This window comes from Fistularia commersonii, chromosome 21 (genome assembly GCF_037954325.1).
Source record: "Fistularia commersonii isolate RoL2024-O1a breed Wild chromosome 21, RoL_Fcom_v1.0, whole genome shotgun sequence".
In the NCBI taxonomy this organism is placed as follows: domain Eukaryota; kingdom Metazoa; phylum Chordata; class Actinopteri; order Syngnathiformes; family Fistulariidae; genus Fistularia; species Fistularia commersonii.
In genome coordinates, this window is record NC_141304.1 from 7,011,487 (window position 1) to 7,025,916 (window position 14,430).

Sequence of the window (14,430 nt, forward strand, 5' to 3'; positions counted from 1 at the left end):
TGTCAAGATTATTGCATTCTTGAATGTGTGAAAGCACTCGCTGGAAGTGTGAATGGGCCCGATCAGCAGAGAGAAAGGGGAAGAGGCTTTCCCCGGGGCAGTGCCCAGGACAATGTCAGGTTTGTCTGGCCTGTGTATATGAACACTAAGCTTTTTAGAACTGGCAGGCCGCCTTGGTACCTACCCATCTCCCTCAGTTTCCAGAGCAGCCCTGCCCCCAAGTACTAACCATTTGTGTAGAGTTCATAAGGCTTCCCTCTGTTTGTGTGGCCATAATGGCTGCTCCATCCTGTTGTAGCTCAAAGAGTGCTCATTCGGTCTCAGGGTCTGGCAATGGCGAGACATGTGAGTGTTCTCAGTTACTGACCTCGGCTGACTGCTCTCATTACTGAAAAGATCTGTGTCCCTCAGCAGCTCTGAGTCTCGGTATTCCCCGCATCATGTTCTCCATCTCCAGCTCAAACAACTTTTAGATATCATAAACCGGGTGAGATGAAATTACAAATAGAGAAATCACCCACCGTTAAATAACCGAATCAAGTGCTATAGCATATTGCCTCTAAAGATACAATCAGGAGGCCCAATGAGACAAAAAAGGTAATATATTTTTAAACATTAATAATTAATAATTGAAATCGAAGAATATGAGCGACTACCCGTGATCAAAATATTGTGCACTGGTACTGTCGCAAGAGGCCGACTTCTTAAACATATCAGACCAATATTGTAAATGGACACACTATCACCTCTACCGTTTCCTCACTGTATTTGTTTTTTTTGGTTAAATTGGTAACAACCTCGCTATTTGTAGCAGCAAATCCTTCCCAAGCAGCCGTGCCGTTGGACACTTGACTATTGCAGTACAACCCACATCAACATAATTGAAGCATGACCCTCCTCCCTCTTTTCATTTTCTGCCTTTCTCCCCATTAAAACCCAAGTTGTCCACTAGCCTCTACATCATACATCATCCAGACTGAGGCTGCCCCCCCTCCCCCCGTGTGTCGTGGGAGAAAAGGCTGTGGTTTTGTGAGGCGAGAGGAAGGCTCTTATCGTCAGTCTCAGCACTGCGTGTGAACTGGGCTTTTCCTTCGCATGTCAGCCAGCTTCCACTCAGTCCATCTGTATGGGGGGGGTGTCGGGTTCCCTGCTCTGTACAGTGTAACAATCAGTTCCTTATAAATCCAAAACCGCAAAACTAGTTGATTGGTTTTCCAACCAAATATCCTCTTGCAGTTAAACGTTTGCTGCAAAAGGCCCGACAATGCTGGACTAATGCTCGGTGACAATCTTTAGTGGTATTAGCAATTAAGGAGCTTGTCACTAGCTGGCAGAAGAAGATTGGAGCAAAACTCAACAAATTTTCCAAACAGAGGGCGATCTGGCTCTCTCCCCTCACTGTACCATTCATTTTCCCCCTTTGATCATTGCAAATAAAACACTTTTCATTGAACTTTCAGGTGCAGAAAAGACTTTCATGACACTGACAGGGAGCAGGATAGAACTTGCATTCCTCCAGTCCCTTTTGTACACACCAGTTGAATAGCCTTAGATCAGGCTTTGTGGGAATGATTGTCAGTGGCTTACTGAGGGTCTTTGCCAGGGAAGAAGCTTGGGGAACATATGTGACCACAGTGCTTCTGTTCTTCCATTTTCAGCTTGTATGATTAACCACCAGTGCTTGTTTCACCTTTTTTTGAAAATCAAAGTTTTCATACCTCTTCATGCTTACCTTTTTACACTGGACGGTGTATCAATTACTCAGGTGATGTCCCTCTTGTTGGAGCCGCAGCTGACAGTTGTAAAATACTGTGAGTATTACCTTGTTTGCTTAGTTGTTTGCAAAGCTGCAGCAACTCGGGTCTGTACAGCATGTGTCATAGCATTTAGCATGTGTGTCCGCTCATTGCAAAGTATAGAAAAAGGGAAATCAGCAGAGTGACATTAGTGTTTTATTGCTTAACATATTGCTGAAAATCATGATGCCCATTTTTATTTTTTAGATTATACATAGTATAAATTTTAATATTGTTTTTCATATTAAACTACTTCTGACACTAAATTATGGAGTGCCTTTCAAAACTTTGCAACTTAGCACACAAGAAAGCAGGAGAAAACTGGACTCCATGAAAGTATTTTTGATTACTGCAAATCGCTTGATGTTGCACAAGTATGAGTTTCAAAACAGTGTTAGAGGAAATGCAGTGCCATTTGTAAGAAGATAATAAGGCATGAACAGTAAATGTATGCAAAACATAGCAATCCTTCCCTTGGCCAGATATCACCCATCAACTCTTCACATATGCAATTAATAAAAAAATAATAATAGTAAAATACATTAAAAAAATTAATTAATAAAATAGATCAATTATGTGAACCAGTTTGCTCCACCATTTAAAATTGACCAAACATCTTATTTGTTCTAAATCTATGTCCATCAGCTATTCTTGATATTTGATCTAATTGTTTTTTGCCACTGAGAAGTAACATAAAGTGTTTAAGTTCTGAGGTAGTGTAAAAGCCTAAGCAGAATGTCTGAAATCGTTTTTTCCACTCCTATCAGTCATTGCTATGTCAATGCACCTGGCGATACTCAACACTGCGAGGCAATAATTGCATGATGTACACATTAGTAACAACGTTTGGTAAGACAGGAACTTTATCAGAGTTTAAAGTTTCATTTAGGTTTTTGAGACGCTTTTTCTTGTTTGTTTGTTTTTAAGCAGTACTGAATTTGATGCTCTGAATTAGATTAAAAATGAATTCTTCAACAACTGTTGAACATAATTTTTTTGAAGACCGCAGGTCTTAAACATTATGTTATAGTCTATAGATTTTCTTTAAAACTTTAATCTTAAGGGCATGACCTGGACTTTATGGCGATCACTTCTCAGTACAACCTCATCTTGACCCAGCGAAGTCACAAAGGCAGAGGAGATGGGCCACATATCCGACAGCTGTGTCAAACAGCTTACCCAGTAACACTGTCCAGATGCTCTCCTCCAGCAGGGAACAGGAAATTCAAATGCAGAATTATAGTCAGCGCAGAGCCTTTCATTTCACAGGCTGAAATTGCAATTTTACTCCATGTAAATGTGACACCTGAAGGCATCAAAGTAGAAGCAAGCGTTCCTAGAACATTGAAGTTTGGTTGTGCTTTTCTGCTGGTGGGGAATCAGGAATGGGAAATCGTTGGCTGGGCTAAATCACTTTAGGATCTGATGGAGACAAAGATTTGGGGATATAAAAGCCATCGATCAGCGCCTGCTGTGGCACAGATTCAGGAATTGCCCGCATCAGTCAGACGGTGTGAATAGTTATGGAGAGGAGCAGACTGCCAGTCCACACAAAATGATATTCCAGTCTGTGCGCTCCAACCTCTGAATACATATCCCTGCCAGCTACTCAGCGAGGATCACACACTAACATGATTATTGTCCTGAGCAAGGGGCAATCCTGCAGGACTTCAAAGAGAGAAACCACAGACTGAAACCGCATGGGGACTCTGTAAGTTATGATGCATACAGGTGCAGAGCGTTACATCAAACTATTTATTTTTTTTCTTTTAATGTCTTAACAGATTCACGCTGAGGACTCAACATGTATGATGTGTTTTGATGTACAGTCTATGGCATAGACCTTCTGCATGATTCATAAGTCAAATGAAATTCTGGTGATCGTATTAAGTCACAACATGCATTATTCAACAGACCAAACTTCCATGCTGTTATCCAAAGCAGAAATAATTACGAAACTGTGTAATGAAGAGACCAAGGACTCTTCCTTCTGCTTACTGCTGGTGGCCAAATGGGAAAGTGCTTTTCCAAGTTCTCACCCTGTGCATTTGTCTTTTTTTTTTCCAAACTGAGGTTCCATTGCAAATTTACAAGGTCAACATGCCACTGCTTGCTTCTCTTTGGTGCTTTATCTGAAAATTAAACATTTGGGATTCATTATGGCACTATATGCTGAAATCATCAAGTCACTAGAAAATATCCAAAATTCAATTCTGACTAATAACTGTAAGCACTCTGTGTTTGTTTGTTTGTTTGTTTGAGGTGGAAAGAGTCAGTGTGAGGTATCTTGTATTTTTCTTTTTCTTGTGTAATTTTTTTCATTAATTCTTCAAAAATGCAAATATAATCTTTGCTGAGTGGCTCTTTGGTTCTGCACCTCAACAGAGGCAGCCACTGCTAAACTGGGCTTATCTTAGGTTCATAATATATTAGTAGAGTATGATCTGGCCATTCATTAAATTAAATGGCCATTTGTTTGCACCCTAAACAAGCTGCATAGTTACCAACTTAGTTATGCTGTTATTTTTTTGGTTTATATTAGAGGTTGGGAGGTTTGTGTTTTGCTTGGTTCTATTCAGAGTAAAAGAAGGAGTTAATCTAATACTCAGAAATATCTATTGCTCTTTCTCTTATTAAAATACTTCAAAACAACAGGGCCTTAAAATAAATTAACTAATGAAGTAATAAAGTTAGAAAATTAACATCAGTGTAAAAATGAGTAGTTAAGTAAATGATAACAAAACAATTTTTTTAGTCATCTACAGGGGTACTGCCGGGTTTTCGGCAAATAATGGAACAATTTTAGTTTTGTTTTTCAATATTTTGAGAATACATTTTGAGAATTCTATAACTGCCAATTTTATCTCCTTTTAGTCACAGAACAAGTATATGATGATTTTTACAGTACTACAGGAGCATGATTTGCTGTTGTTTTTACTGAACATATTGCAGGTATAAAAGGTAAATAATTCTCAGTTGATTAATGTTACTTCCGATTGCTTTAGATAAACAGAATCCAAGTGAACATACTGAAGAAAATTTTAAAAAGTGAATCCTATATTAGCAAAGAAGGATTCAAATCAAAAACCAGAATGTGTAACACAATTTAAGGGCATTTAAAAAACAATGCAAGCACTATTACTGACATACTATATGATAGAATCCTATGCACTATCAAGTCCTACTGTGAATTACTTTACAGATATATTTCAAATATGTTTCATGCCAAGATCATCCAGGTGTGCTGTGTGTAGTGACATCAAACTGTCAAGGGGTAAAGTGAAGTATCTCATGTATTCCTAGGTGAGAAGAGTTAATATAGGGTCACAGAATTCAGACTTCATTAGTTCATATAGACTGCAGAGGTCACCGACCCCAATGTCCCATCAGTGTTGACGCTCTGTATCTGTCTCATCCCTACACCATCTGCTTCATTTCACCCCCCCTCCATCCTCGCCTGTCAGGAGTCTTCCTAGCCTCCAGTGCCCTCAGCCTGTTAATGCTACAGACCCCCTTAAATATTAATGGTTTCATAATTACACTGTCATGTTTTCTGAAGTGTTGTAAAATTGAGCAAAAAACATATCATATCAGCATGTCAACTACAATTGCTCCCACTTTCTGATCTCTCTGTGTCCTGTTCCTTCTTCTCCTTCCACTGATAACATATTTATAATAGTAATAATAATAATAAAAGAACATTTGAATGGCCAAACTTGTAGGACAATACAATCAATCCTTAATTTGAAGGTCACTTTAAATCTAATTCCAAATTTAAAGAGTGAAAAAAAAGCACTATCTGAGATGTTGAAACATGTTTACATCAAACACAAGGCTTTATTTCCATCAACTGCAAGTAAATGCCTCATTTGCTAAACAAACAACCAGTTGATCGGACTCAAAGAGCTGGAAAACAAAGACAAGACAAACAAACAAAACGGCATTCTCTTTGCAAGCAGCGAAATGCAATTCAGTTACCGCTCGTTTTAATCTGCTCAGTCGCTGTTTTAATTGTTCCTCAATGATCAAATGGGAAGTGTGGAGGCATTATCAGGAATGTAAGAAGAAGTGTGGAGATTCTGCCTTCCTGTCGCAGGTCTTTAGTGAAGAGAATATTTTAATCCAGCCTGACAAGGCAAGGATCTGCTTAATCCTATTACAAGCTGGCAGAGTAAACTACAGTACGTCCACACTTCTTTGCCTGTTGTTTTTTGTGTGAGAAATGCAGCAGATGGTGCCAGCTTGCAAGTCCACTGTACCAGACCCCCAACCCACCCCCCAACCGAAGAACAAATCGCGAAACTTGTAGAAATTCATAGAGGCAATTTGCATGTATTATATTGGACTTTTGATATTTAAATGAAAATGTAATGTGAATGAGTAAAGGTATTGGTGGGTGAAAGTCAAGGTACAAAGCCAGAGCAGATGGTTGAAATGTGGAGCGTCAGGAAACAGTGAGTGCTTGCCAAAAAAAAAATTTGAAGTTTGCCAGATTTTTTTCCTCCCATCACAAAGAAAGGTCACTCACTGTTACACACATTGATCAGAAAGATACTTCGAATATGTGCCTTCAACAAACGTGCCTAAATTTAAACAGAACACTTTACAGCTGAATATGGGCAGATGAGATGTTATTTAAAAAAAAAAAAAATGTATTTAAATTAAAAAAAATGACATAAAAAAACGACATTGTTTAGATATCAAGAGAATAAAAGTGGGTTAATGCCATAACAGTCAATGCTTTTTGTAACGCAACTAATTTTAGATCTGTGAATTAACATGTTAATTGAGTCCAGATATCCACCGTGGTCTCCTGACAAGTGTTCAGTTGTTGCAAAATAAGTTCCTGGCCATTTGGGGGTAACAATCCAAAGGCGTAGTAGTTTATGCATGATATTTGTTGGCATTTACCATTAGAGTATTAAGGGTGTTTACTCACAAATCTGTCAAAAAGCAGCAACCATATAATGGCATTAGTATTGATTAGGGATGGGACGTGATTAAAAAAATGATTGAATAGATTCTGTGGTTACTTAATCTAAAGTACGGTAATTGCAATTTCATCATAGATATTTGACAGGAGAAAAATACATTTTAGTTTGATAAATGAATTACTATACATGAGCTTGAAAACCAAAGTCTGGTTTCTTTTCCCAGCACTCTGTGACAGAGACCAATATATTATGGCAGAAAACACGTACTGCAACATGACCTCTTGTACTTCTCCATTCTCATACATTAAATTTGCTGGATTTGTTTTCACATATCTTTTCCTTTTTATTCTTGTTACACTCAAACTCCTTCATCATAAAATCCAAAGAATAGCATTTTCGTTCATACTGAATCTGAAAATGTTGTAAAATTTCTCTCCAACCAGTGTTGTTTCATTTACTTAACTATCATGTTAACCACACTGTGCGTTGTTGTAATCTGTCCCCTTGGAAAATGAACACCGGGAAATGTTCTGTTGCGCAAATTCAAGTGTGATTAAAATTTTCGTTAATTTTCATGTAGCGTGATTTCTTTGTAACTAATTAATCAAAATAAATGCTTTAAAGCCCAAAGCCTTGTTTTGATCAAATGTGGCGAAATAGCATTTCTGATTTTGTTGACCAAACAATTCAAAATGTTACTGAGAGATTGATGTTTTTCACTACTTGAGTTTCCCAAAAAGTTCCTCATTATTTTCCAAACTTGTTGTGTTAGACTATGATGCCATATCTCCCTGAAGGATTTTGTCACATTGGGATCATGCTGTGAATTTCCAAGTAGGATTACTTTCCATTTGATCTGAAATTTAAACTTTTCTTATTGTCAAGCAGAAAGTTTTGTAACTTTGAGAGAGTTATTAAGTGGAATGCCGTCCATTCTCCTCTCCATACCCCGCCACCACAGTTCTTATGGACCCTCTGAGCTTTTGGCTGAGCAAGGTTAGGGTTCATATTAGCCTTCCCACAGTGAGCAGCTTTTAACCACCTGCCAGCTTCATCAATCCCAAGCTGGTGTGATCGCTGCTGAAAAGGGCGGGGATTTAGAACAGCCTGGGGTCTTTAAATCAGGCTAGCTTGAGGGGGCCCCTCATGCGCCTCGTATAGGCCCAATAGGCACCATACCCTACGACTTCAATGTAGACATCATCACTCACAGCAGTTAAGTCCGAAGTGGACCTCCCTCAACCAGATGGCTGCGTTGGGTCTCTATAAATGTTTAATAGGGGGAGAACAAATTAAATCAGAAGGCAAGTGATCAAGCACAGTTTGAACAAAGTATAATCCAACTGAAGTGGTGTAAGACTGGTAAAGGGTTTTGGCCAGCTAAAAAGGACAATAAGACAACATTGTCTTGTGGGGATTGAAAGCGCCCTCCCTCCATCCACTCTCAGCCAGGCCATGAAAGCTCAAGGCAATTAGTTCAAGCCCTCACCTTCTGATTTTAATCAGTCCTTAGCCTCATAAATCAAAATGCCTGGGAAACACTGAAACAAAAGAATGCCTCTGGCAATTTTTTCAGGATGAATTATCACACCAAGATGCCAACACTCAGTCGGCGATAAAGTCAATAGCGGTGAATTGTGATAAAGTGCATTGAATGTCGAACACATTCCTAGTCTAAGTACTAACTGCTGATGTCATGTATGAGGGGCTGGGGTCAAAAACTAGTTCAGAGTCATAAGGCCTCTAGATAGAGTTAAATCCATTAACATGAGGCGTGGTTGTAAAGTTCAGAGTGCATGTTCAATTGAAAAGAGACGTGCATAGACTGAACCCAAATCGACTCTTTTGTTCTCTGGTCAATTATTAATTTACATCTGTTGAACAGGTGTTAAATCTTCGTGGATCATGTAGGATTTCTTTGAACAGCGAGGAGATTTGAAAAAAGCATGAGCCAAGTGCCTTATATTAAGTAAAATAAGATAATTAAGTATAATAATTGCACTGTTGGTTGAGCCTGCTTAAGTTATTCCATGACTCATTTTACTTAACTCCTCCCGAATTTAAGCCATATAAAATCCACATATTCCTACTTCAAAATGAATTGGCTTCATCACTTACAGTATGATAATTAGTTTTTATGATATCTTATCTTTGTGACACTTCTTCCATGGATAAAATGTTTCTCTCTATTAACAAAAATAACCAAAAATCAGTGTTTTGCCACCATACTCTTGTTATATTTCTTATGCTATGTGTTTGCGGTCAAGCTTATTACTACAATAATACATATTGAGTAGAACCTCAGCCAACAAGGGGAAACTAATGAACTTGCATTCCCAGAGAGTTTACAGAGAACGGCTATTTACACCGCACAGCTTTCCTATGCATCGCTCCCTTCTCTTGTGTGCAATCTTATCCCGTTATGCCTCCGCCTTTGGTCTGTCAGCTGGAAATGATCCAGTGGTTTTGCTCTTTGTACCTTGTCCGTATGTAAGTGCAGACAGTCTACTCTCTCACTGTTAACTATGTATGCCATTTAATCCTCACACCCCTCAGGCTGCAGTACTTGCTGCAGCGATAGATAAATGTGGTTCTGAATTGTTAATCTGTTTTAAATACTGCTATCAGAAATATTCAGGCACATTACAACAGCACTATAATTAAAAAAATCCCAGATATAATCTGCACTTTAATGATCACAAGATGATGTGGATTCAAATCCTGGCAATACAATTTTGTTTCCCCCATTAGAGAGGTTGAACATCTGCCATGCATTAATAAATCCACAAGCCCTTTCAAATGCTTATTTATTTATTTGAATTGTGGTATACAACAGCAGTCACATCACCAGAAATCAAACCACATGATAGACTCAAGAGGAAATGGGGGTCGATTGGAAGCTTCGATGTGTTTATTTGTCGGTGCAAAATCTAAACCAGACACGAACTAAATTGCTGTCGATGCAAAGGGAAATTTAGTCTTTGCCTGGTTATGCCTGGCTGGACAGGGAGCATTCGGCCATGGTGTTGTGTTTTGGGTTTGCCTTTCCTTCTGCCAGCACATGGGTGGATTCATGGGGCCTTCTCCGTCTGTGCTGCTTTCACAGGTACCACATATGCAGTACACTGGGGACATGAACTGAGGAGACAGAAGGGAGCACCTATTTCTTGAAGAAATCCAGGCTCTGTATTGAAAACGATGTTACAGAGGAGTCAGCGAGCAGCCAGCATGCTTGTCTTGGTCGCCACTATCTGTGCCTTTTGTATGGCAACAGCTATTGAGATTCCACTGGAGGGTGAGTGTTGGCTTTTACTATTTTACATCATCAATATCTCAATATTATTTGAAACATCCGAGGATTTTTTTTCCCGATAAATAATGTATAAAGAGACATTAAAGTATTGGTACATTCCATATTAGATTAGATTAGATTCAACTTTATTGTCATTACACAGAAGGATACAGGGTAACGAAATGCAGCTTTTGTAACAAACTGTAGCCTTTATTCTTTCCACAAAAAGCTTTTTTATAGTTTACTTTCATTTTTTACTAGTCAGGGGAAAAGGGGTATTGAATGACTGACCTAGTGAGAATCCATGCCTATTTTTCAGTGCAAAAATAAAGTAAATAAATAAATAAACGAACGCCAAAACCGAGACCTGCACTGGCGAAAAAAATAAAAACTGATGGTAAAATCTAGAAAGCACGCACTGGCAGCCCAAGGACACGTGATAAGATAAATATGACTGTGGGTGAAAAAAAGAGCTGATAAGTGGACACGAAAGAAGAAATCAGATTTCCTACATAGCGCTTTAATGTGGCCATCCATGACACTTCCTTTCTTTCCCTGTTTTTGTTTATTTATTTCTTTGTCGTTTTGTTTCCCTTGTAAGGTACGAGCCAAGTTTACGCTGCTTCCCACCGGGAAATGTCCTGGCTCTCATTATGGTGTTCACAGCCGTAACTGTATAAAATTTTGCCTAAATTATCATGTAATTTCGAACAAGCAAATTACTATACACTGTAAGCTAGTCAAAGAGCGTCATAACCAAAGTGAAAAGTACCATTAAAATATAAATCATTGAAAATAAACTAAAAAAAAAACTCCCTACCTGGAAGGAGCCTTATACTAAGGCTGTGTACCATATGATCAAAATAAAATAAGAAATAATGAATAAATAGAATTAGATGAGATTGCCTTATATCAGTCAGAAAAAACAACTGTTGAATAATTCATATATGAATGCACCCCGCCAGAAGGATCAGTGACAAATATCAGGCATTCTTTGAATGCTACCATTATCTTGTTTGAATCAGGTTTCTTGCTTCTTTCATGTTAGATCTGAATGTTAACCAGTTTCCGATGAAAAACTTATCAAACCTACCCCTTTAAATTATTCAGGAATATCTCTTGAGGGTTTGAAAAAGACTTGCTCAAGTAAGAGCACAAGGAGAAAAAAAATGGTTCTCTCCCCTGATAACTCTGAATGGAAAATGATCCAGACAAACAAGAGTAATTGCCATCCTACTCACTGTTGTTTTATATTTTTTTTTCCCACTGTTATTGATTTAATCAAGTTCGTGAATATTTTTTTACCATAACTTTACTCTGTAACTTTAAGTTTGAGGTGTTGCTTTTGTTTCTCTGGTAAACCTGGAAATGACTGTATCGGTGGACATGAGGTCCACCATCATTACCCCATTGTATTGTTTTGATATTTCATTTTATACGATCATGTGCTCATGCCTCACCATTCATAAATATATATTTTAAATTAAATAATAACTTAATGTTTTATTACTATTGTTACTATTCTTGTTGTGGTTATCATCAAGTCTAGTCCACTGCCTTCTTCCCCATTGAGCTTATTAAGAGAAGGGAGGGTTTCTGAAGTAAGTAGGTGTGTGTGTGTGTGTGTGGGGGGGGGGGGGGGGGGGGCAGAGAATATGGTTAGATTGAAGTAGATGATTCGCTTTGGCGACTCAAAAAAAGGTTCTTGCTTTATGCCACAGCTAAGAGACATGAGGGACTGACATTTCAAAATGCCATTCCTTTAAGGGACCGGAAAGCCTGATAGTTTGGAACTAAGTATAAAAAAATGTATTTCAGATACTTAGCATAGTTTTTGGGGGGATATTTTTTTATTTCTCCCATTTTCACTTTTAATGTCTTGTGTCCCAGTTGAGCAGCTGCCTGCTATCACCATTGAATCACCCAGCCCTCTCGTAGCTTTCCAATTTGAAGAGAGCTTCCCCATGACATGTGAAGCCAAAGGGAATCCCAAGCCAGAGTAAGTACCAAACCATGCATCAGCTCAGAGTAGAGGGAAGCTAGTTATCAACCAAACAGTCGATTTCAATTCCCCTGCAATTGTATACCTTTTTTTTTTAATTTGTCTCTTTTCTTATGTTGGCTTTGCAAAATGAACACCCTCCTCTGATAGTTGTCGTTTCACTGCTGTTTTTTTATTTGTAGATTCAGATGGATGAAGAATGGAGAGGAATTTGACCCCTCTCTAGACCCCCGGCTGATGAAAGAAGAATATTCTGGGACCTTTGTGATACCCAATGAAGGGAACCTGACCGAGTACGAGGGAACCTATCGCTGTTACGCCTCAAACAAGCTGGGGACCGCCACATCGAAAGAGATTGAGTTCATTGTACCCTGTGAGTAACATATTTTGCTTGTGTGTGAGAGTTGCTCTGTTACTGCATTTTTTAAGTGTTTCAGGGCCAGAACTGTTATAAGTGCACCTCTTTATTGTGAGCCCCTCATTGCATGAAATTCCTGAAAGTTTCTATTAGTTTCTATGTTTTATTCCTTTTTTGTTCTTGTTTTTGGTTGTTTTGTTTTTAATTCAGTTTAATTTATTTTTGTTCCCAATCTAATTTTCTCAAAGAAAGCCAGCTACTTCGGGTTTGAATCTGGGTTTGAATCTTAACTTCTGTTGACAATCCACATAGCAGAATCAGCTATGTTTTTGTTATTTTTACTTAAGATCAGTTTAAAAAAAAAAAAGCATTCTACAGGTACGGGATAAATTTCCCAGAAAAACATGACCAAGATACTTGTTAAAAGGTTCACAAAAACTGAGAATAACATTACTGTCATCTTGTGGTAGAAAACGAGAACTGCCATATTTTAATTCCCTCCTTTGTCATATTTCGCTCAACACAGATGTACCACAGTTTTCTAAAGAAACACTTGATCCACTTGTGGTGGAGGAAGGTCAGCCATTTATTTTAGAATGCAACCCACCAAAGGGAATACCTCCTCTGCAGATCTATTGGATGACCATAGGTAAGTAACACATTTGTGCAAGTTGTAATGTACTCCCAAATAGCTATTGTATTACTGTAATTTAGTTAATACTGGTTATCTGTAATTTTGATAGAAGTCAATATTTTAATTTATTTAAATAATACATTAGAGCGTATTCTATGGCCCTGTCTATTTACTTGCTTCGATAAAATGCTGTCTGTAGACACTAAGTACTATTCGGAAACAGTTTTGAAGTTCTGAAGTTCCATTACTCCTCTGAAATGTTAATGCATTAACCCAGAGGCCCACTGAAGGGACACAGCTGTCACATGGAATATTTCCAAATATACTTTGCCCTCTTAAAATCCTGTAATCATGCCCTGAATTAAAAAAAAAAAAAAAAAAAAAACGATAATACACCTCTCTGCGTTAAGAGATATAACAATATTTCTCCACAAAGTAACATTGTAGCCAAATATACATATTTTTGAATGTATTTTCTCTTTGTTTCTCTGCCCTCTTGAAAAAAATAAAAATAAATTGCATACTAAAATGTATATGACACTGCACAAATTCTTTGCTCAGATCTGCACCATATAGCGCAGGATGAAAGAGTCTCCATGAGCCTGAATGGAAACCTGTACTTCTCTCACGCGGTTATGAAGGACAGCAGGAATGACTACTGCTGCATCGCTGCCTTCCCCCGGATACGAACCATTGTTCAGAAGACTGCCATGTCTGTTATTGTTACGACAAGTAGGTGTCATGTCAGCGGCAGAAATAAGTCTGATGCAATCACTGATTTGTTTTCAGAGCCTTGATCAACGTTTTCACTGATATTCCGTTCATATTTCAACTTCAAAAGCCATTCAAGTGCCATCTTGTCTTGTTTTTGTGCCACCCCTTCAGTGAAGTGATCTTGATCTCGGTTATGTCTGTCATGATGCACCCGCATTGTTTTCATCCTCATCGTGTTTTTCTTTTTATCTCAATCCACCCCCCCAACCCACCCCTTCCATTTCAGAAAACAACTATATGAGTCCTGAAACTGGTGAGTTTACACGGAGTAACACACTTTGGCCTTGTGCGCTTCTGTTCCGTGTTCTGTACAGACATGTAGAAGTGTGTGAAAAAGCACATTGACATAACAATGTAGCAAAGGGTACATGTTATATCTCAATGCTTATGATCTTCATGTTCCTTCTTTATTTGTGCTTAACCCTCTTAGCCAATGCAATAATAGAAAGGAAGCCCTCTCTTTTGACGCCATCTGCTGTTGAATCAGAGAAACAGCTGGTTAAAGGAGAAGACCTTAAACTGGAGTGTATTCCTGAGGGCTTGTGAGTTATTGTGACGGTTATATCTGTTTTTAAATCAACCAAACCTTGGAACCTGGATATCTGACTAATTGGGGGTGCTTTTTTTTTTTTTGGTGTTG

General features: G+C 38.3%; 1 protein-coding gene across 5 annotated transcripts in view; it reads left to right on the forward strand.

Annotated features, from left to right (window-relative positions):
- Positions 1-14,430, forward strand: part of chl1b (cell adhesion molecule L1-like b) — a 63,703-nt gene that overhangs the window by 25,001 nt on the left and 24,272 nt on the right. For 3 of the 5 annotated variants that reach the window (XM_086167879.1, XM_086167880.1, XM_086167883.1), the window contains exons 2-8: positions 9,837-10,025; positions 11,913-12,021; positions 12,207-12,397; positions 12,909-13,031; positions 13,578-13,748; positions 14,017-14,043; positions 14,221-14,332. In XM_086167879.1, coding sequence (XP_086024005.1) covers positions 9,929-10,025; positions 11,913-12,021; positions 12,207-12,397; positions 12,909-13,031; positions 13,578-13,748; positions 14,017-14,043; positions 14,221-14,332 — 830 coding nt within the window. In that variant the 5' untranslated portion in view covers positions 9,837-9,928. The remainder of the gene's footprint in view (positions 1-9,836; positions 10,026-11,912; positions 12,022-12,206; positions 12,398-12,908; positions 13,032-13,577; positions 13,749-14,016; positions 14,044-14,220; positions 14,333-14,430) is intronic. The other 2 variants (XM_086167881.1, XM_086167882.1) reach the window with 1 other exon arrangement.